General features: G+C 41.9%; 1 protein-coding gene across 3 annotated transcripts; it reads left to right on the top strand.

Moving 5' to 3' along the window:
* Positions 1–52: 52 nt before the first annotated feature.
* Positions 53–24,025, top strand: LOC110527192 (adhesion G protein-coupled receptor G7). Of its 3 annotated transcripts, none has more exons than XR_002474092.3 (17): positions 53–140; positions 1,918–2,031; positions 4,533–4,829; positions 8,207–8,311; positions 8,867–8,976; positions 9,448–9,591; positions 9,711–9,796; positions 9,916–10,049; positions 10,236–10,349; positions 12,882–13,051; positions 13,971–14,123; positions 16,495–16,607; positions 16,795–17,126; positions 22,096–22,177; positions 22,822–23,014; positions 23,276–23,435; positions 23,651–24,025. XR_002474092.3 is itself a non-coding variant. In XM_021608334.3 (17 exons), the coding sequence occupies exons 2-17, from the start codon at positions 1,995–1,997 to the stop codon at positions 23,858–23,860; spliced, it is 2,406 nt and encodes an 801-aa protein (XP_021464009.2). In that variant the 5' UTR covers positions 53–140; positions 1,918–1,994; the 3' UTR covers positions 23,861–24,025. The 3 variants fall into 3 exon arrangements, 2 of the variants coding, with proteins under 2 accessions (XP_021464009.2, XP_090096081.1); XM_021608334.3 differs by having other exon boundaries at positions 22,856–23,014; XM_090239955.1 differs by lacking the exons at positions 53–140; positions 1,918–2,031 and having other exon boundaries at positions 4,699–4,829; positions 8,867–8,988; positions 22,856–23,014.
* Positions 24,026–24,374: the final 349 nt, after the last annotated feature.

Here is a 24,374-nt window from a genome sequence, read left to right as displayed (position 1 = left end):
GCTAGCGAACAAGCATTTTTAGCCAGGTAGCCTAGGACAACAAACAAATAAAAGCATGTACTGCTGTATGACAGAGTGATAAGACCGTGTCCTCAACATGAAAGAGAGGAGGATGGCATTGGCGTTTCTCTACAAGTAGGGTGAGTCAACATTGTTTTTCTACTTGCACACAGAAATCAAACCAGGACTGCCACCTCATATTTAGCGTACGTTGATTAGCCTTTATTGTTTTTGGTATCTTTTTGTTTTGACTGTATTAGACAAAGCAGAGGTGATTTAATGATCAAATGTTGAAGTTGAAATGGTGCTGGAATAGTGGAGGCAGCTCCTGTTTTCTTTGCGACTTGCGGTAACACTGGTTATAATTCAATAGTCGTTTAGTGGTCATAAAATGTCGAAACATTAACTTACTTGACAATGCTGTAGGTCATGTAACTAATTGTTTGTTACTGTACACGCAATATGCTTTGTGGACTTCATTGGACAGAGCTATCTGGTTTTGTGATAAAACAAAGGTGTGGTTGAATTTATTCTGCCACTTTTGTCTTATTGTCTCGGCCTTTAGACCTATATATCACGGTCGCAAAGCATATGAATTAGGTTATAGCACAATTATCACAACACAGGTTGTAATATGGCTTTTTTGTTGTTGGGGGGGCTTGGCTTTACCCAGGCACCGCTGCTGATAGTCTACACCTGTTGATTACGAAGCATGTGACAAAGGACAATTTAATTTGATTTTGACGCAGCCTCTGTTTCTACCTTCAACTGCCATGTGGTGGCGCCAAACTCTTCCTCTAAAGGGGGATTTAATATGGCTGTGGAACGTTCCATCATTTGAGCATATTCACTGTCACTTATGTATGTCTAATTTCAAGGTTAATTTGTTTCATAAGGTTCATTTAGGGGTACATTCTTCGAGAACTGCTATACATTTTGCCCACTATTTTAGGGAAAAAAGTGACAGTTTAATAAAGTGTTGTTTAAAAAAAAAAAAACAATGAGTTCAGCCTTTGAGCCTCCATTAGGACCAATAGGCTGTCCTGTCATCTACCTGGCAAACCCTCATCTTCATTATCTCATCTCCTGGCTCTGGAGCCTGTGGACAGATTAAGACTTGAGTTGTCTATCTGAGACTCCAGGGTTTAATGTTGGCCCGTCCTGCTGCCTTTAGAAACCCATCCTCTTATATCTCATCCTGATCTATGGAGCTGGCTGCCATAATCGGTTCTGCAAGGGATAGTTCGCTAGTTACTGTACCTCCAGTCTTAGACATACGTTCTAATTATCGCTACTTCCTCCACAAGTTTGCACTTGTTCACTGATTTGAAAGGAAATGACTGGAATAATAAATATGGTAGAAACTCTCACTAGACCAGGGATAGGCACCTTTGATGGGGTGGGGACCACAACAAACAATCTGAATCAGGAGGGAAGTGGCTCCCACACATGCAGTCAGAGCCAGCCCTAACCTTTTGGGGGCCTTAAGTGGAATTTTCTACCCCCACCCAGTTTGGGAAACTCACTTCTTACCCCTGAAACGAGTTTGGGAAACCCTGTTCTAGAGAAGTACACCCTCTAGTGTCCTGACATTCTAATCCAGACCTCCAAGACAGTTCCATCATTTCTTTTACACATGCTCTAGTTCAAAAAAGGTCTGTTTACCAAAACCTGTGCTGTACCTTCCCAGCTGAAACTAAGGATGTTTTGCATAGAGAAGGGTAATGCTATTGGTTGACTGGTCCTCACAGTATCCATCCATGTCTAATTTATTTATCCAGTCATGTCTGATCTAAAGAATTTGTGTCATTGTCTTTACTGATCATGTTGACAACATTGATTGTGTTGTACTTTCCCCTTAATTTCAACACTAAATCATTAACTGGTACCTGTACGTCAATGCGGACTCTGTAATAGGTGGAGCGCAGCATAAAACCAACAGACGTCCTAATAATGTGCAGTCTGCTGACACTGGATGACTGGAAACAGCAGAGATGAAGGAGCTATGGGTTATAGCTGTCTTTGCTACAGGTAAGACTTGCTCTATATTTGATTAATTCAGAGTGATTTAAGATGTTCAGACTACACTGAGTGAACAAAACATGAAGAACACCTGCTATTTTCCCTTATTGATGTCTCTTGTTAAATCCACTCCAATCAGTGTAGATGAAGGGGAGGAGACAGGTTAAAGAATGATTTTTAAGCCTTGAGACAATTGAGACATGGGTTGTGTTTGTGTGCTGTTTAGAGGGTGAATGGGCAAGACAAAATATGTACGTGCCTTTGAATGGGGTTTGGTAGTAGGTGCCAAGCGCACCAGTTTGAGTCAAGAACTGCAACGCTGCTGTGTTTTTCACGCTCAACTGTTTCTGTGTGTATCAGAAATGATCCACCACTCAAAGGACATCCAGCCAACTTGACACAACTGTGGGAAGCATTGGAGTCAACATGGGCCAGCATCCTTGTGGAATGCTTTTGACACCTTGTATTGTCCATGCCCTGATGAGCTGAGGCTATTCGGAGGGCTAAGGAGGGGTGTTCCTAATGTTTGGTATACTCAAAGTGCAAAGATGTATGATACATTTAACTTATCAATTGATTATAACCGAAGGATATACAGTTGAAGTCGGAAGTTTACATACACCTTAGCCAAATACATTTAAACTAAGTTTTTCACGATTCCTGACATTTAATCCTGGAAAATATTTCCTGTCTTAGGTCAGTTAGGATCACCACTTTATTTTAAGAATGTGAAATGTTAGAGTAATAGTAGAGAGAATAATTTATTTCAGCTTTTATTTCTTTCATCACATTTGCAGTGGGTCAGAAGTTTACATACACTCAATTAGTATTTGGTAGCATTGCCTTTACATTGTTTAACTTGTGTCAAACGTTTCGGGTAGCCTTCCACAAGCTTCCCACAATAAGTTAGGTGAATTTTAGCCCATTCATCCTGACAGAGCTGGTGTAACTGAGTCAGGTTTGTGGGCCTCCTTGCTCGCACACGCTTTTTCAGTTCTGCCCACACATTTTCTATGGGATTGAGGTCAGGACTTTTATGGCCACTCCAATACCTTGACTTTGTTGTTCTTAAGCCATTTTGCCACAACTTTGGAAGTATAGTTGTGGTCATTGTCCATTTGGAAGACCCATTTGTGACCAAGCTTTAACTTCCTGACTGATGACTTGAGATGTTGCTTCAATATATCCACATAATTTTCCTGCCTCATGATGCCATCTATTTTGTGAAGTGCACCAGTCCCTCCTGCAGCAAAGCACCCCCACAACATGATGCTTCTACTCCCGTGCTTCACAGTTGGGATGTTGTTCTTCGGCTTGCAAGCCTCCCCCTTTTTCCTCCTAACATAACGATGGTCATTATGGCCAAACAGATCTATTTTTGTTTCATCAGACCAGAGGACATTTCTCCAAAAAGTATAATCTTTGTCCCCATGTGCAGTTGCAAACCATAGTCTGGCTTTTTTATGGCGGTTTTGGAGCAGTGGCTTCTTCTTTGCCGACCGGCCTTTCAGGTTATGTCGATATAGGACTCGTTTTACTGTGGATATAGATACTTTTGTACCTATTTCCTCCAGCTTCTTCACAAGGTCCTTTGCTGCTGTTCTGGGATTGATTTGTACTTTTCGCAAAAAAAGTATGTTCATTTCTAGGAGACAGAATGCGTCTCCTTCCTGAGCGGTATGACGGCTGCGTGTTTCATGGTGTTTAAACTTGCGTCCTATTGTTTGTACAGATGAACGTGGTACCTTCAGGCGTTTGGAAATTGCTCCCAAGGATAAACCAGACTTGTGGTTTTCAATTTTTTTTCTGCGGTCTTGGCTGATTTCTTTTGATTTTCCCATGATGTCAAGCAAAGAGGCACTGAGTTTGAAGGTAGGCCTTGAAATACATCCACAGAAACACCTCCAAATTAACTGAAATGATGTGATTTAGCCTATCAGAAGCTTCTGAAGCCATGACATAATTTTCTGGAATTTTCCAAGCTGTCCAGGCGCAGTCAACTTAGTGTATGTAAACTTCCGGCCCACTGGAATTGTGATAGAATGAAATAATCTGTCTGTAAATAATTGTTGGAAAAATTACTTGTGTATTGCACAAAGTAGATGTCCTAACCGACTTGCCAAATCTATAGTTTGTTAACAAGAAATTTGTGGAGTGGTTGAAAAATGAGTTTTAATGACTCCAACCTAAGTGTATGTAAACTTCCGACTTCAAATGTATTAGTGTCTATGAAGAAATAGTTTCAGATGTATTATTTAATGCAGACACTCGACTGTAAATTGACTACTGGCAGGTCTTAGATTCCGTTGATAACAGAGTAGTCTTTGCTGTCAACCGTTTATTGGCAGTGATGAAGATTTATTTCTCTCATAAACTACAGTAGAAAACATTTCTACACTGATGCAGACACAATGAAACTGGAACAGCATGGATCATCTCCAATGATTATAGGTACTGACACTATGTTCCCTTGTTTATGTGGTTAACTGAGTGAATTCTCTTTTTTAAAGTCTCTTTTCCACAGGGGAATCTCACCAAATCATCTGCCATTCTGACCACCATTGACATAACTACCCCAACTACTACTGCCCCTTTAACCCCTGACCCTCCAACTACTGACACTCCAATTACTGGCTACCTAAATACTACTGGTCTTCCAACTACTGGTTACCCTACCTCTATCCCTGTTACCAGTATCAGTCTCTCCTCTCCCACCACAACCCCTCTGGACTGTATCAACGGTGGTGAGCTGCAGAGTGGAGTCTGTATCTGTCCTGATGAGTGGACTGGAGAGACCTGTTCAGAGGGTACATCCACACACTTACACTATACCTAACCCTGGATCTACCATTCAGACTCCTCCACAATACTACACTACTATACCTAACCCTGGCTCTACCATTCAGACTCCTCCACAATACTACACTACTATACCTAACCCTGGCTCTACCATTCAGACTCCTCCACAATACTACACTACTATACCTAATAGAGGTCTACCAATTAATCGTAATGGCCAATTAATTAGGGCCGATTTCAAGTTTTCATAACAATCAGTGATCAGCATTTTTGGACTCCGATTATGGTCGATTACATTGCATTCCACAAGGAGACTGCGTGGCAGGCTGACGACCTGTTACGCGAGTGCAGCAAGGAGCCAAGGTAAGTTGCTAGCTAGCATTAAACTTATCTTATAAAAAACAATCAATCAACATAATCACTAGTTAACTACACATGGTTAATGATATTACTAGTTTATCTAGCTTGTCCAGCGTTGCATATAATCGATGTGGTGCCTGTTAATTTATCATTGAATCGCAGCCTACTTCACCAAACGGGTGTTGATTTAACAAAAGCGCATTCGCAAAAAAAGCACTGTCGTTGCACCAATGTGTACCTAACCATAAACATCAACGCCTTTCTTAAAATCAAAACACAAGTATATATTTTTAAACCTGAATATTTAGTTAATATTGCCTGCTAACATGAATTTCTTTTAACTATGGTAATTTTATCACTTCTCTTGCTTTCCGTGCAAGCAGAGTCAGGGTATATGCTGCAGTTCGGGCTGCCTGGCTCGTTGCGAACTGTGTGAAGACCATTTCTTCCTAACAAAGACCGTAATCAATTTGCCAGAATTGTACATAATTATGACATAACATTGAAGGTTGTGCAATGTAACAGCAATATTTAGACTTAGGGATGCCACCCATTAGATAAAATACGGAACGGTTCAGTATTTCACTGAAAAAAATAAACGTTTTGTTTTCGAAATGATAGTTTACGGATTTGACCATATTAATGACGTAAGGCTTGTATTCCTGTGTGTTTATTATATTATAATTAAGTCTATTATTTGATAGAGCAGTCTGACTGGGCGGTGGCAGGCAGCAGCAGGCTTGTTAGCATTCATTCTAACAGCACTTTCCTGCATTTGCCAGCAGGTCTTCGCTGTGCTTCAAGCACAGCGCTGTTTATGACTTCAAGCCTATCAACTCCCGAGATTAGGCTGACAATACTATAGTGCCTATAAGAACATCCAATAGTCAAAGGTTAATGAAATACAAATGGTATAGAGAGAAATATTCCTATAATTCCTATAATAACTACAACCGAAAACGTCTTACTTGGGAATATTGAAGACTCATGTTAAAAGGAACCACCAGCTTTCATATGTTCTCATGTTCTGAGCAAGGAACTTAAACGTTAGCTTTCTTACATGGCAAATATTGCACTTTTACTTTCTTCTCCAACACTTTGTTTTTGCATTATTTAAACCAAATTGAACAGGTTTCATTATTTATTTGAGACTAAATTGATTTTATTTCTGTATTATATTAAGTTAAAATAAGTGTTCATTCAGTATTGTTGTAATTGTCATTATTCCAAATATATATATTAAAAATCGGCCAATTAATCGGCAGCTGCTTTTTTTTTTTGTCCTCCAATAATCGGTATCGGCGTTGAAAAATCATAATCGGACGACCTCTAATACCTAATCCTGGATCTACCATTGACTCCACTCAACACCACTACACTACTAAACTGTACAGTCATGGCTAAAAGTTTTGAGAATGACACAAATATTAATTTCCACAAAGTTTGCTGCTTCATTGTCTTTAGATATTTTTGTCAGATGTTACTATGGAATACTGAAGTATAATTACAAGAATTTCATAAGTGTCAGTTGATGCAAAGAGTCAATATTTGCAGTGTGGACCCTTCTTTTTCAAGACTTCTGCAATCCGCCCTGGCATGCTGTCAATTAACTTCTGGGCCACTGATGGCATCCCATTCTTGCATAATCAATGCTTGGAGTTTGTCAGAATTTGTGGGTTTTTGTTTGTCCACCAGCCTCTTGAGGGTTGACCACAAGTTCTCAATGGGATTAAGGTCTGGGAAGTTTCCTGGCCATGGACCCAAAATATCAATGTTTTGTTCCCCGAGCCACTTAGTTATCATTTTTGCCTTATGGCAAGGTGCTCCATCATGCTGGAAAAGGCATTGTTCGTCACCAAACTATTCCTGAATGGTTGGGAGAAGTTGCTCTTGGAGGATGTGTTGGTACCATTCTTTATTCATCGCTGTGTTCTTAGGTAAAATTGTGAGTGAGCCCACTCCCTTGGCTGAGAAGCAACCGCACACATGAATGGTCTCAGGATGCTTTACTGTTGGCATAACACAGGACTGATGGTAGCGCTCACCTGGTCTTCTCCGGACAAGTTTTTTTCCGGATGCCCCAAACAATCGGAAAGGGGATTCATCAGAGAAAATGACTTTACCCCAGTCCTCAGCAGTCCAATCGCTGTACCTTTTGCAGAATATCAGTCTCTCCCTGATGTTTTTCCCGGAGAGAAGTGGCTTCTTTACTGCCCTTCTTGACACCAGGCCATCTTCCAAAAGTCTTAGCCTCACTGTGCGTGCAGATGCACTCACACCTGCCTGCTGCCATTCCTGAGCAAGCTCTGTACTGGTGGTGCCCCGATCCCTCAGCTGAATCAACTTTAGGAGGCGGTCCTGGCGCTTACTGGACTTTCTTTGGCGCCCTGAAGCCTTCTTCACAACAATTGAACCGCTCTCCTTGAAGTTCTTGATGATCCGATAAATGGTTGATTTAGGTGCAATCTTACTGGCAGCAATATCCTTGCCTGTGAAGCCCGTTTTGTGCAAAGCAATGATAACAGAATGTGTTTCCTTACAGGTATCCATGGTTGACAGAGGAAGAACAATCATTCCAAGCACCACCCTCCTTTTGAAGCTTCCAGTCTGTTATTCAAAATCTATCAGCATGACAGAGTGATCTCCAGCCTTGTCCTCATCAACATTCACACCTGTGTTAACGAGAGAATCACTGACATGTCAGCTGGTCCTTTTGTGGCAGGGCTGAAATGCAATGGAAATGTTTTTTTGGAATTCCGTTAATTTGTATGGCAAAGAGGGACTTTGCAATTCATCATCATAACATTCTGGAGTATATGGAAATTGCCATCATACAAACTGAGGCAGCAGACTTTGTGAAAATAAATATTTTTGTCATTCTCAACTTTTGGCCATGACTGTACATAACCCTGGGTCTCACGTTCTCAGTCCACAACACTATTCCTTGGATCACACACTCAGAATGTATATTTCATGTTTGCAGTCACATATTTGGTCCATGTTGAAATATATTTTGTTTCGATAGAGAATTTCTGCAATTCAACCAGCAAGGATGGATTCTCCTTCCCAAGAACACCGGTTGGCTGGTCTGCTTATTCAGAAGAGTCATGTGATGAGAAGACAACCAGTGGTATGTTACTTTTATTCACCTAAAATGAAACCATTTTATTCATCTGTTACAATCCTAATGAATGCTGTATTAGGTAAAACAAATCTTGATTATATTTTCTATTTAATAATATTTTTTTTCTCATCCAATTTTGTGGTATCCAATTGGTAGTTGGATACCGCTTGCAACTCCCGTATGGGAGATGCGAAGGTCGAGAGCCGTGCGTCCTCCGAAACACAACTCAGCCAAGCCGCACTGCTTCTTGACACAATGCCCTCTTAACCCGGAAGCCAGCCACACCAAAGTGTCGGAGGAAACACCGTGCCAGCTCGCACTGTGCCCGGCCCGCCAGTATGCGATGGGACAAGAACATCCCTGCCGGGCACCCCCCCCCCCCCCCTAACCCGGGCGACGCTGGGCCAATTGTGCGCTGCCCCATGGGTCTCCCGGTCGCAGCGACAGAGCCTGGACTCAAACCAGGATCACTAGTGGCACAGCTAGCACTGCGATGCAGTGCCTTAGACCACTGCACCACTCTGGAGGCCCTTGATTACCTTTTTGTCTTGTTTCCTCCAGCCGGTTTACCAGAAGCCTCAGCAAGATGTTTGAATGACACCGGCTCTCCGATGTTTGGTCCTCCTTACATTCTGCAGTGTGAATTTACCCTCAGTGACATTCAAGGAAATGTACGTCAATAGGTATATTTTTTAATTATCTTGATTTATGACCAGTCTCAACTTAGCTTTCTTCTTTCTTTGGGTCAGTTACTTAGGTCATCATTATGAGGAGTGGATCTTACAGTTTGAAGATCAGTAACAACTGGCTTTTACCATGTTTATCATGTATTCTGTTCCTTTATTCTGCTTAACAGTTGATGATGAATATTCTTTTTTTATTTGTGTTTTACATTACTTTTTATTGAGTCATTCAGCAGATGCTCTTATCCACAGTGAGTGCATACATTTTCATACTGTTGCCCTGTGGGAATTGAACTCACAACCCTGGTGTTGCAAGTGCCGTTCTCTACCAACTGAACCACGTAGTTAATACTGGGAATTTAATATCCAAATGCACTCCCAGTTCAGCATGTTGTTGTCACTTATACAATGTTCTGTTGAAAAACTAAAATTAATAAAAAAAATTATGTCTCTATTCAGATCTCCAGCAGTTCAGGTGATTTACTACAGTTAGCCTTCAGTACTCAGATCCTGACCTCCCAACCAGAGCAGCTGTCAGCTGACAACATCACCACAGCAGCTCAGATCGCTAACACACTGCTTCTGTCTGCAAATATCACAGAGGTATAACATGTATTGAAATCAAGTCGTGAACTATGACATGTTCTGGAGAAAAACGTGAGGTTGTCACTGCAGTGATTTGAACACTTGAGGGTCATCCCCTGGTTTTGATCATGTTGCAGGACATCGCAGTGGCAGCTGTAACTACCATCAGTCAGCTGCTGAATGCCAGTGAGGAGAGTACACAGGAGAGAGACGCTGTCCAAAAGTACTGGAGTGTGTGTGTGTGTGCATGGGTGGTGGTGTGTGTTTATGTGTGTACGTGTGCCTCTGTGTTTGTGTGTATGGGTGCATGTACACTAATGTTTTTCTGTGTTTCTCTCCCAGCCTCACCGAGACCTTGGAGAAGTTTTCACTGGACCAGCACAATAATGTGTCCTTGGTGGTTCAGCCCAACCTGGTAGTCCAGTCTGTCCAAGTACCAAGTGACTCAGTAGGGATCCAGTTTACTGCTCTGACTGGTGAGTGAGATTGCTAGTGAACCTACACACTGGCATTTAAAGTGATGGTCTATATCTGTATTGACAGACTGGGTAAAACTTCTCAATGTTGGTCAGTAAGGCTTGGTATGGATTACAGACAATTACAGAAGTAACACTATATTGCTCTGCTTTAAATTGCTGAATCAAATTAATCTCCTTCTCCAGGAAGTTCTGGTAATTTTGTGGCAAACGGAATTAATCTCAACATCAATACCTCTGAACTGATAGCTGACAAAGGAGGTTCTACCGATGTCCAGATTGTTATCAAATTCCCACCAGGTGAGCCAATGTTTTATGCAAACATAATGTATGAACTCAAGCTTCAATTTCCTTAAATTTATATCACAGAGAGAGCTTAACTGCTGTTTGTGGTCTCAGAAATCAGGTCAGCAGTGACTAAATGTAGATTGTCCAATTAAGTTGAGTTACAGTGCCTTGCGAAAGTATTCGGCCCCCTTGAACTTTGCGACCTTTTGCCACATTTCAGGCTTCAAACATAAAGATATAAAACTGTATTTTTTTGTGAAGAATCAACAACAAGTGGGACACAATCATGAAGTGGAACGACATTTATTGGATATTTCTAACTTTTTTAACAAATCAAAATCTGAAAAATTGGCCGTGCAAAATTATTCAGCCCCTTTACTTTCAGTGCAGCAAACTCTCTCCAGAAGTTCAGTGAGGATCTCTGAATGATCCAATGTTGACCTAAATGACTAATGATGATAAATACAATCCACCTGTGTGTAATCAAGTCTCCGTATAAATGCACCTGCACTGTGATAGTCTCAGAGGTCCGTTAAAAGCGCAGAGAGCATCATGAAGAACAAACGAACACACCAGGCAGGTCCGAGATACTGTTGTGAAGAAGTTTAAAGCCGGATTTGGATACAAAAAGATTTCCCAAGCTTTAAACATCCCAAGGAGCACTGTGCAAGCGATAATATTGAAATGGAAGGAGTATCAGACCACTGCAAATCTACCAAGACCTGGCCGTCCCTCTAAACGTTCAGCTCATACAAGGAGAAGACTGATCAGAGATGCAGCCAAGAGGCCCATGATCACTCTGGATGAACTGCAGAGATCTACAGCTGAGGTGGGAGACTCTGTCCATAGGACAACAATCAGTCGTATATTGCACAAATCTGGCCTTTATGGAAGAGTGGCAAGAAGAAAGCCATTTCTTAAAGATATCCATAAAAAGTGTTGTTTAAAGTTTGCCACAAGCCACCTGGGAGACACACCAAACATGTGGAAGAAGGTGCTCTGGTCAGATGAAACCAAAATGGAACTTTTTGGCAACAATGCAAAACGTTATGTTTGGCGTAAAAGCAACACAGCTCATCACCCTGAACACACCATCCCCACTGTCAAACATGGTGGTGGCAGCATCATGCTTTGGGCCTGCTTTTCTTCAGCAGGGACAGGGAAGATGGTTAAAATTGATGGGAAGATGGATGGAGCCAAATACAGGACCATTCTGGAAGAAAACCTGATGGAGTCTGCAAAAGACCTGAGACTGGGTCGGAGATTTGTCTTCCAACAAGACAATGATCCAAAACATAAAGCAAAATCTACAATGGAATGGTTCAAAAATAAACATATCCAGGTGTTAGAATGGCCAAGTCAAAGTCCAGACCTGAATCCAATCGAGAATCTGTGGAAAGAACTGAAAACTGCTGTTCACAAATGCTCTCCATCCAACCTCACTGAGCTCGAGCTGTTTTGCAAGGAGGAATGGGAAAACATTTCAGTCTCTCGATGTGCAAAACTGATAGAGACATACCCCAAGCGACTTACAGCTGTAATCGCAGCAAAAGGTGGCGCTACAAAGTATTAACTTAAGGGGGCTGAATAATTTTGCACGCCCAATTTTTCAGTTTTTGATTTGTTAAAAAAGTTTGAAATATCGAATAAATGTCGTTCCACTTCATGATTGTGTCCCACTTGTTGTTGATTCTTCACAAAAAAATACAGTTTTATATCTTTATGTTTGAAGCCTGAAATGTGGCAAAAGGTCGCAAAGTTCAAGGGGGCCGAATACTTTCGTAAGGCACTGTACATGATATTTATGGTTGTTTGTAATTTAGTTTAGCCTTTTTAATCATTATTTATTTATTTATTTATTTATTTATTTATTTTTATATATATTTATTTTTATATATATATATATATATATATATATATATATATATATATATATATATATAAAAACTAGGCAAGTCAGTTAAGAACATTCTTATTTACAATGACGGCCTCGGAACAGTGGGTTAACTGCCTTGTTCAGGGGCTAAACGACAGCTCGGGGATTCGATCCACCAAACTTTCGGTTACTGGCCCAACGCTCTAACCACTAGGCTACCTGCCGCCCCATGTTATTGTTTTTACCATCGCGGACCACTTTGGAAACAAACCTTTTAATTAATACAATTAATATCCTCTGGGTCCTTTGGGTAATCGTTAACTTTTATTCTGCTGGAGCGAGAAGTAAGAAGCAGAGTACTTCATTTTTCTTTTTTTCTTTACTCCGTTGTTGGGTTTGTTGTCTCTTGAATCCTGTCGGATTCTTTTTATGAAAAATTTATTGGGAATTACCCAAAATAAATTCTGTTACCCAAAATAAATTCTATTCAATATGGATAAGTAAACTAATGAGAAGTAATTTGGCTTCCACGATAAGCCTACAAGGTAAGGTCAAGCTACTCATGTATATGAACAACTATCTCTCTCTCGCTTTCTCTCCCTCCTGCTCTCTTTCTCTTCACCCCTTCGCTCTCCCTCTCCCCTCTCTTTCAATTTTACTCCACTCAGTTTTGGATAGTAAAAACACAAACCACTCCATTGGTTTTGTGCTCTACCAAAACGACCGGTTCTTCAGGTCCAGTGCTTTCAGTGCTTCTTCAGGGACCAGCAGAACGGTCATCTCTGCTAACCTGGGACAAGAATCTGGGTTGCATGTTGAGATGCTCTTCAAGCCCACAGTAAGATTTATCTTAGAATCAATAAACACAAAGTGGTCCAAATTCTCTGGGAAACGTGTTGGGAAGTTATTCATTATCTAAGTCACATGTGTCAAACTCATTCCATGGAGGGTCGAGTGGCTGTGGGTTTTTGTTTCTCCCATGTATGTGATTGATAATTAAGGTTACTGATTAATATGGAACTCCCCTCATCTGATTGTCTTGAAAGGAAAAAACGAAAACCAGCAGACACTAGGCCCTGCATGGAATGAGTTTGACACTCCTGATCTAAGTTATCCATTGACGCTTATGTGCCACAAGGAACAAGAAAGCATATGTTGTATTTGGTATATGATATACAGTGGGGCAAAAAAGTATTTAGTCAGCCACCAATTGTGCAAGTTCTCCCACTTAAAGATGAGGCCTGTAATTTTCATCATAGGTACACTTCAACTATGACGGACAAAATGAGAAAAAAGACAGGTGTCTTTTATACTTATAACAAGTTCAAACAGGTGCCATTAATACAGGTAACGAGTGGAGGACAGAGGAGCCTCTTAAAGAAGAAGTTACAGGTCTGTGAGAGCCAGAAATCTTGCTGGTTTGTAGGTGACTAAATACTTATTTTCCACCATAATTTGCAAATAAATTCATTAAAAATCCTACAATGTGATTTTCAGGATTTTTTTTTCTTCTCATTTTGTCTGTCATAGTTGAAGTGTACCTATGATGAAAATTACAGGCCTCATCTTTTTAAGTGGGAGATCTTGCACAATTGGTGGCTGACTAAATACTTTTTTGCCCCACTGTATAATTGTAACTACTTCTTTCCCACATGTACTTAATGACCTGTTATGCTTCATATTTGACTTGCATACTGTGAATGCATGTGTTTTTCTGAAGGATTTACAGTGAGGTTGTTTCTGTTCTTACTTCTCAGACTGTCCCCAACGCCTCCCTCCATGACTTTGCCTGCGTGTGGTGGAACTACACGTTGAAAGACTGGAGCACCTTTGGCTGCTACAAAGTCAACCACTCAGCAGACGGCCTGCGATGTTTCTGTAATCACACCACTAACTTTGCTGTGCTGATGGTGAGTAGCTAACTGCCGTCATCTCCCTTTTACTGACCACACTCTGACCTATGGAGGGGTTCAAACTTTTTGGGCCCATGACCCCATTTTGATATCTGATAATTCTCGTGACCCCAAACATGTAGATTTTTTTGTAGTAATTAAGATGGGCTATGGCAGTCAGTTGCAAAACATTCTAACAGTATTTTTGATTGTCTTCTCAACTCACCATCACATCATTTTAATGTGGGGCTATGATAGTCAGGGGACATTATGTCAGACCAATTTGCTACTATCTCACCACCACTACTGAGATAGTGAGATAGGAGACATGATTCATGTTGTGTCGGTGGTTCTCAAAGTCAGGGGGTGTGGTTGACAATGCGCACCTCATCTCTGCTGTCACTTCCAACCTGGATCGATATTTGGTTTTAATGCAGTAAATCCACAAAATCCAGCCTCACACAGATATGAGCTGTCAAGAGTTACCATGAGTTTTAATATTCAGAGGGAGACGGCAGGATATTTATTCCCTTTGGGTCAGGAACCAAAATGCGTTATCTGCAGCATTCGGTCATATGACCGCATTTTTTGATGGATTTGTCCAGTATTTCAGTCAGGCATTCCAACCTGTCTCTTGCAGTCACGTTGCGCTTATGAAAGAATATACACTACCATTCAAAAGTTTGGGGTCACTTACAAATTTCCTGTTTTTGAAAGAAAATCACCTTTTTTTTGTCAATTAATATATCATCAAATTGATCATAGGCATACAGAGGACCATTATCAGCAACCATCACTCCTGTGTTCCAATGGCACATTGAGTTAGCTAATCGTTTTAAAAGGCTAATTGATCATAGGCGGACAGAGGACCATTATCAGCAACCATCACTCCTGTGTTCCAATGGCACATTGAGTTAGCTAATCATTTTAAAAGGCTAATTGATCATTAGAAAACCCTTTTGCAATTATGTTAGCACAGCTGAAAACTGTTGTGCTGATTGATTAAATTCAGCAATAAAGCTGGCCTTCTTTAGACTAATTGAGTATCTGGACCATCAGCATTTGTGGGTTCAATTACAGGGTCAAAATGGCCTGAAACAAAGAACTTTCTTCTGAAACTCATCAGTCTATTCTTGTTCTGAGTAATGAAGGCTATTCCATGCAAGAAATTGCCAAGAAACTGAAGATCTCATACAACGCTTGGTACTACCCCTTCACAGAACAGCGCAAACTGGACAACTGAGCAAGAGGACAAGTACATTAGAGTGTCTAGTTTGAGGACGGGTGAGGCGTCTGTTTCTCAACTGGCAGCTTCATTAAATGGTACCCGCAAAACACCAGTCTCAATATCAACAGTGAAGAGGTGACTCCGGGATGCTGCAAAGAGAAGGCCATATGTCAGACTGGCCAATAAAAATAAAATATTAAGATTGACAAAAGAACACACAATGGACAGAGATAGAGCTTTTTCTTTGCAACTCTGCCTAGAAGGCCAGCATCCTGGAGTCACTTATTCACTGTTGACATTGAGACTATTGAGACTATCGTTATTGATATCTGATATTTTTGCAGCTCAAGACGAGACATAGGCCTATGTCATAGGCCTTTCGTCAACAAATACTTCTCAAATCCTTTCAGCCTAAATTTCTGCTAAACTTGGAGAGGATCGTCAGGCCTCCTTACTACTTACAAAAAACATGCTTCTGATGAAGAGCTAGAAAAGTAAGTAAATAGCCATATTAGACTGAAAGATATAAGCATAGCAGTGGGAAGTAGGGTGCTGAGGGTGCTGCACCCCCTGAAAAATCTGAAATACAAAATAATATTAATTCATATTTTCACAAAAGTAGTGCATTGGGCTTTTACTAGTCCTGTATTAGCAGACTGATAGCCGTTTATAGCACAGGCACAAAAAAATAAAATTCAGCAAAAAAAATGTCAATTATGAAAAAATGTCCCGTAAATCCTTCTGTTGTACCGCATTTTTTGTATTTTATATGTGGTCACCTCAAGTGTAAATTATTCAAGTGCAACGGTCAAGTGCGACCTTTTCCCACGATCTAAGGGCACTTTCTGGTTGAATTTTATAGTTGAATCATTTTAATTTAGCTTTTTTAAGGTTAACCACATTACAATGATTTTGAGATACAAACAATATTATAATATTTTATACAACTTAATAATAAAACTATTTAAATCTATAGCAGGATTTAGGAAATTCTCCTGTGATCCCATTTTCATATCAGGCGACCCCCACATGGGGTCGTGACCACTATTTTGGGAACCTATGGTTTACCGCAGCATATCCAGACACATGAGGGTGATGACTTTATACAGTATGACTGTGACAAACTTAGTGTTAATTTAATTTTTTATTTTCTTTCTACAGTCGTTCAGGAGGGATTTTAAATACGCTGAAGCACTAAACTGGATCACCATATTGGGATGCTCCATGTCCATCATAGGGTTGAGTTTAACAATAACATTCCAGATCGCAACCAGGTAAGATCCTACAGGGTTCCAGAACCAATTCAAAATATTTGGTGCTTCTCAACCGTGTAAAGAAGCCCTTTGTCTGATCCAACAGGACTTGATAGGTGAAATCATTTTAAAACACACTATTAATGAACCAACACATAGCTACACATATAACTTCCCTAACATAGTGTTGTCTATCACTTATCCCCAGGAAGTCACGCAAAACCAACCCAACGGTTCTCTTAGTGAGTGTCTGCGTGTGTCTCCTGATCTTCACCCTGCTCTTCATGTTGGGAGTGGACAACCCTCATAAACAGCTGGACAAACCTGAAATACTCGAGGACAACGTTCTCCCCCCGTCCGACACACACACAGAGCAGGACAGAGGGCCCTGTACTGCAGTGGCGGTCCTGCTGCAGTACTTCCTGTTAGGGACGTTCACCTGGAACACGCTGTATGCCACAAATGTCTTCCTGATGATCAGAAACAGCCTGGCCACCAGCCCGTCACACTTCACAGCCTATACCGTGGCCATCGGATGGGGTAGGACAGCATGGAGAAAAATAAACTATTTTGTTGTTTCAGAGGCTTTGGCTGGCATTATACCTAGGCTCTTGAACCAAAACTAATGCTAGGTGATATTTTCAGGCTCTAATAAGCCTGAACTATAACATAAAAGCTACTTGTATAGTGATGTTATGTCTTTAGATTATGTATGTGTAGTATATTACTCTGTACAGTGCCTTTGGAAAGTATTCAGACCCCTTGACCTTTCAACGTTTTGTTACGTTACAGCCTTATTCTAAAATTGATTCAATTGTTTCCCCCCCTCAATCTACACACACTACCCCAAAATGACAAAGCAAAAACAGGTTTTTCCATTTTTTTTTAACATTTATTAAAAATAAAAGTTATCATATTTACACAGGTTGAAAACGTCAGTGAAGGCACTTGCCAGTTGGTCAGCGCATGCTTGGAGTATACGTCCTGGTAATATATCTGTCACTGGGCAGCTCCTGGCTGGGTTTCCTTTTGTATTCCGTAATAGTTTGCAAGCCCTGCCACATCCGACAAGCGTCGAAGCCGGTGTAGCAAGATTCAATCTTAGCCCTGTATTTACTCTTTGCCTGTGTGATGGTTCGTCTGAGGTTATAGCGGGATTTCTTACGTCCTGGTTAGTGTCCCGCTCCTTGAAAGCGGCAGCTCTAGCCTTTAGCTCAGTGCGGATGTTGTCTGTAATCCATGGCTTCTGGTTGGGGTATGTACATACGGTCACTGTGGGGACAACGTCATCATTGTACTTATTGATAAAGCTGGTGACTGATGTGGTATACTCCTTAATGCCATCGGATGAGTCTCGTAACATATTCCAGTCTGTGCTAGCAAAACAGTCCTGTAGCTTAACATATGCGTCATCTGACCACTTCCGTATTGAGCGAGTCACTGGTACTTCCTGCTTTAGTTTATGCTTATAAGTAGGAATAAGGAGAATAGAATGACTTCCTGCGCCGACAGAGATGGCCGACTCGCTTTGCGTTCCTAGGAAACTATGCAGTATTTTGTTGTTATTTCTTACATTGGTACCTCAGGTAATCTTAGGTTTCATTACATACAGTCGGGAGGAACTACTGAATATAAGAGCAACGTCAACTCACCATCATTACGACCAGGAATACGACTTTCCCGAAGCGGATCCTGTGTTTTGCCCACCCAGGACAATGGATCGGATCCCAGCCGGCGAACCTAAAACAACGTCGCCGTAAAAGGGGCAAACGAAGCGGTCTTCTGGTCAGGCTCCGGAGACGGGCACATCACGCACCACTCCTTAGCATACTACTCGCCAATGTCCAGTCTCTTGACAACAAGGTTGATGAAATCCGAGCAAGGGTAGCATTCCAGAGAGACGTCAGAGACTGTAACGTTCTTTGCTTCACGGAAACATGGCTCACTCGAGACACGCTATCGGAGTCGGTGCAGCCAGCTGGTATCATCACGCATCGCGCCGAGAGAAACAAGCATCTTTCTGGTAAGAAGAGGGGCGGGGGGGTATGCCTTATGATTAATGAGGCGTGGTGTGATCATAACAACATACAGCCCCGTCGCGGACCAGGATGTCTTGCTCCCAGACAGACTAAATAACTTCTTTGCTCGTTTTGAGGACAATATAGTGCCACTGACACGGCCCACTACCAAAACCTGCGGACTCTCCTTCACTACAGCCGACGTGAGTAAAACATTTAAACGTGTTAACCCTCGCAAGGCTGCAGGCCCAGACAGCATCCCCAGCCGCGTCCTCAGAGCATGCGCTGACCAGCTGGCTGGTGTGTTTACAGACATATTCAATCAATCCTTATCCCAGTCTGCTGTCCCCACATGCTTCAATAGGGCCACCATTGTTCCTGTTCCCAAGGAAGCTAAGGTAACTGAGCTAAACGACTGCCGCCCCGTAGCACTCACTTTCGTCATCATGAAGTGCTTTGAGAAACTCGTCAAGGACCATATCACCACCCTACTTGACACCCTAGACCCACTCCAATTTGCTTAGGTCCACAGACGACACAACCACACTGCCCTAAACCATCTGGACAAGAGGAATACCTATGTGAGAATGTTGTTCATCGACGACAGGTCATCATTTAACACCATTGTACCCTCCAAACTCGTCATCAAGCTCGAGACCCAGGGTCTCGGCCCCGCCCTGTGCAACTGGGTACTGGACTTCCTGACAGGCCGCCCCCAGGTGGTGAGGGTAGGTAACAACATCTCCACCCCGCTTATCCTCAACACTGGGGCCCCACAAGGGTGCGTTCTGAGCCCTCTCCTGTACTCCCTGTTCACCCACGACTGCGTGGCCATGCACGCCTCCAACTCAATCATCAAGTGTGCGGACGACACTACAGTGGTAGGCTTGATTACCAACAACGACGAGACGGCCTATGGGGAGGAGGTGAGGGCCCTCGGAGTGTGGTGTCAGGAAAATAACCTCACACTCAATGTCAACAAAACAAAGGAGATGATCTTGGACTTCAGGAAACAGCAGAGGGAGCACCTCCCTATCCACATCGACGGGACAGTAGTGGAGAGGGTATTAAGTTTTAAGTTCCTCGGCGTACACATCATGGACAAACTGAATTGGTCCACCCACACAGACAGCGTTGTGAAGAAGGCGCAGCAGCGCCTCTTCAACCTCAGGAGGCTGAAGAAATTTGGCTTGTCACCAAAAGCACTCATACAAACTTTTACAGACGCACAATCGAGAGCATCCTGTCAGGCTGTATCGCCACCTGGTACGGCAACTGCTCCACCCACAACCGTAAGGCTCTCCAGAGGGTAGTGAGGTCTGCACAACGCATCACCGGGGGCAAACTACCTGCCCTCCAGGACACCTACACCACCCGATGTCACAGGAAGGCCATAAAGATCATCAAGGACAACAACCACCCGAGCCACTGCCTGTTCACCCCGCTATCATCCAGAAGGCGAGGCCAGTACAGGTGCATCAAAGCTGGGACCGAGAGACTGAACAACAGCTTTTATCTCAAGGCCATCAGACTGTTAAACAGCCACCACCAACATTGAGTGGCTGCTGCCAACATACTGACTCAACTCCAGCCACTTTAATAATGGAAATTGATGTAAAACATGTATCACTAGCCACTTTAAACAATGCCACTTAATATAATGGTTACATACTCTACATTACTCATCTCATGTGTGTATATACTGTACTCGGTACCATCTACTGCATCTTGCCTATGCCGTTCTGTACCATCACTCGTTCATATATCTTTATGTACATATTCTTTATCCCTTTACACTTGTGTGTGTGTGTATAAGATAGTAGTTGTGGGATTGTTAGTTAGATTACTCGTTGTTTATTACTGCATTGTCGGAACTAGAAGCACAAGCATTTCGCTACACTCGCATTAACATCTGCTAACCATGTGTATGTGACAAATTTGATTAGAATTATGGTCAGATTTGTCAAATGGAGGGTGAGGGAGAGCTTTTGTGTGTGGAGTAAAGGTTGTCTTTTTTCCCCCCCACTCCTCTGGTTGCACATGTAGCATGCTGGTAGAAAATAGGTAAACGGGTTTGAAATTTCCCAGCATTAAGGTCTATGTCCACTAGGAGGGCATTTTCTTGTTTACTTATGGCTTTATACAGCTCGTTGAGTTCGGTCTTAGTGCCAGCATCGGTTTGTGGTGGTAAAGACAGCTACGAAAAGTATAGATAAATTCTCTAGGTAAATAGTGTGGTCTACAGCTTATCATGAGATACTCAATGTTAGGGGGGGGGGGGGGTCAAAACCTCAAGACTTCCTTAATATTTGATTTCTCACACCAGCTGTTAGACATAGACTACCACCCTTGTCTTACTGTAGACAGCTGTTCTGTCTTGCCGATGCACAGAAAAACCGGCCAACTATATATTATCCATGTTGTTGTTCAGCCACGACTCGGTGAAGCATAAGATAATACCGTTTTTAATGTCTCGTTGGTAGAATAGTCTTGAACGGCGCTCATCCAGTTTATTCTCCAAGTCCGGCTGGGCTACTCAAGGACATTCAGAGATTGTTCCCAAGCCACTCCTGTGCTTAGGGTTGTTGTCCTGTTGGAAGGATCCTGAGCGCTCTGGAGCAGGTTTTCATCAAACATCTCTCTGTACTTTGCTCCGTTCCTCTCTCCCTCGTTACTGACTAGTCTCCCAATCCCTGACGCTGAAAAACATCTCCACAGCATGATGCTGCCACCACCATGCTTCACCGTAGAGATTGTGCCAGGTTTCCTCCAGACGTGACACTTGGCATTCAGGCCAAATAGTTCAATCTTGGTTTAATTTTGGCAAACTCTAAGTGGGCTGTAATGTGCCTTTTACTGAAGAGTGACTTACGTCTGGCCACTCAACTATAAAGGCCTGATTGGTGGAGTGCTGCAGAGGCCGTTGTCCTTCTAGAAGGTTCTCCCATCACCAAAGAGGAACTCGGGAGCTCTGTCAGAGTGACCATCGGGTTCTTGGTCACCTCCCTGACCAAGGCCCTTCTCCACCGATTGCTCGATTTGGCCAGGAGGCCAGCTCTAGGAAGAGTCTTGGTGGCTCCGAACTTATTCCGTTTAAGAATGGTGGAGGCCACTGTGTTCTTGGACTTTCAATGCTGCAGCATTGTTTTTGTACCCTTCCCAAGAGCTGTGCCTCGACACAATCCTGTCTCGGAGCGCTACGGACAATTATTTCGACCTCAAGGCTTGGTTTTTGCTAAGGTATATGGTATTTCTGTTTTTTGTTTTCAATAAATTTGCAACAATTTCTCAATCTGTTTTCGGTTTGTCATTATGGGGTACTGTGTGTAGAGTAATGAGGAAAACAACATTTATTTAATCAATTTCAGAATAAGGCTGTAACGTAACAAAATGTGGAAAAAGTCAAGGGATCTGAATACTTTTTAGAATACTCAACATATGGCTGCATGCAAAACTACCAGGAAATAACAACATCATTCTCTGTCTTTTAGGACTGCCTGCGGTTGTGGTGGCCCTCACCTTAGGAATTAGTTACAGAGTGGATGATCCACTGGGTTACAGGCAGGAGGAATTGTGAGTCATTACTGTACTATACTACTACTACTACTACTACTGAACTGAATTGTACTATACTACTTCTCTATACTGTACTGAGAGCGACCCGCCTCAACGTATTTACTAGTCTATGACCCACTGACACCGCCCCCGGTAAGAGAGTCCAAGAGTTAACACACACAGGAACTTTATTCACACACAGGAGAAGATGTACATGGGGATGATTTTTTGTAATCACTCATCCCATACATATATGTTTACCCAGGCTCTGACACTGGAAACAACACAGTTCAGGCCCTGCTAATACTGACACACTTGAGAGAGCATGCAATGGACCTGACGGGCTAGCTAGGAACATCTGACCAGTCACAGGATGCATGGTCAGAGCATTGGCAGAGTGTAGGGTGCATGGGGACAGTGATTGGCTGAAGTTCTCATGTGAACTGTACTGTACTATCAATATAACTAATACTGTAAACGCTTTTCCCTATCAATGATCGTATTACATGCTTTTAACGATGGTAAAGAGCAATTTTAAAAGTTGTAAAAAAACTAAAAGAACGATCCATTGTGTTGAAAGGTTTCTTGTTTACTTATGCCACCCACCATGTTTACTTTATACCACGTTATACAAATCACTGCCTGTTTTGTCTGTCCCACAGTCCCACTCTCAAACTCATTCATTTGACCTCTCAGTTGCTGGCTTGCTGCCCTCGATCCAAAGGGGAACTTTGACTTCAAGCTGCCAATGTTTTGGGGGTTCCTGATCCCTGTGGCATTCATGCTTATCTTCAACACAGTGATGTTGGTATATTTTGCAGTTACAACGTGCAAGACCAACCCACATTTAACTAGGTAACATTAATCAGTCTTGATTTTAAATGCTTACTAACGAGCTTAATTGTTAATTGTCTTTCAATGAAAAGCTTGTTATAAATCAAATGTATTTTATTATTATTAATTCAGTCATTTAGTAATCAAATCATACAATTTAATAAGCACCGTGCTCTAACCCACTCACCCACTGGAAGTCAAATGTTCTTCTACCACAGCATTACAGCAGTCTATTACAGCACTCTATTACAGCACTGTAAGTATGTTGGTTATGTTTCCCAGTACAAGACACACATCGATGAAGAAGAAGTTCCTCAGTAGCTTCTCTCTGGCTGTGGTGCTCGGTCTCTCCTGGATCCTGGGCTATCTGTTGCTCATTACACAGAACCAGACCATGTACACCATACTCAACATCTCCTTCTGTGTTCTCACCACCACTCAGGTAGTAAACGTATGCACTCACTACTGTAAGTCTGCTAAATGACTCAAATGTAAACTATGAATACTATTATTCGACAGAATCCAGACATGATTTGAAAATTAGACACCTACTAAACATAAATAAATGGAGCTGCTCCTTATGGAAACACTACCTTTTGTTTGTCCTTGTGTGTTCCTGAAAATACTTGATAACGTCTTTGTGTTTTTGCTCCACAGGGCTTGCAGATTTTCATTCTGTTCACAGCAAGAACAACAATTGTCAAGAAAAAGATGTCAAGTACTTTGAATTCTGTCTCTAGTGTTGGGATCCCTCTTCACACTAGGACGTTCAGTCTATGGCGAGGCGAGCACAGTGATAAAGTAGAATCATACACACAGCAGGACACTGTGTTATTTCCAACTTGTTCCTCACAGACATCTAACTGATGGGCTGCAAGTTCAAACCAAGTTTGTAAAACTTCTCCTCTTGTACTATAATATACAATATACTGCACACAATTTTGTATCCACGTAGAGTATATTTACTGTGAAGACTAGTCCCTCAGTTGTTGTCCAATGATTTTTTTTTTGAATAAAAGTGTTCAATAATTATGTGATTGTCTTTTAAGCTAATGTTTGTCTAAGTTTTCTTATAGTGAGAAAAAACACTATTTTACACAATCTCAGAAAATAGCTTAAGACACTGTAGCCCAGGGGTGTTTAACAAATTTTCCCCTCGGGCCACATTTGGTCATTAGCGAGGTCAGATGGGACGCACTTAAAATTGATTAAGAAGCTTCTGCTCTATCTGCCTGTACAGCACAGGCTGCAGCTGCCAATTACAGTTATGATAGAATGAGGAAGAAAACAGGCATGTCATAACCATGAAAAAACAGGGCATCTGGATATTCTGGGGCAGCTTGAGAGCGAGGGCACTCACCTGGCAAGACATCTGCGTCAT

The sequence above is a fragment of the Oncorhynchus mykiss genome, chromosome 7, assembly GCF_057628025.1.
Source record: "Oncorhynchus mykiss isolate SJ-2025 chromosome 7, ASM5762802v1, whole genome shotgun sequence".
NCBI lineage: Eukaryota > Metazoa > Chordata > Actinopteri > Salmoniformes > Salmonidae > Oncorhynchus > Oncorhynchus mykiss.
The sequence above is the reverse complement of the archived record's forward strand: the minus strand, read 5'-3'. Positions and strand labels throughout refer to the sequence as shown.

Coding starts and splice junctions, on each gene's coding strand:
- LOC110527192 (XM_021608334.3), top strand. CDS start 1,995: ATGAAGGAGCTATGGGTTATAGCTGTCTTTGCTACAG. Junction 2,032..4,532: donor TATAGCTGTCTTTGCTACAG/GTAAGACTTGCT, acceptor TCTTTTTTAAAG/TCTCTTTTCCACAGGGGAAT. Junction 17,127..22,095: donor TACCGTGGCCATCGGATGGG/GTAGGACAGCAT, acceptor TCTGTCTTTTAG/GACTGCCTGCGGTTGTGGTG.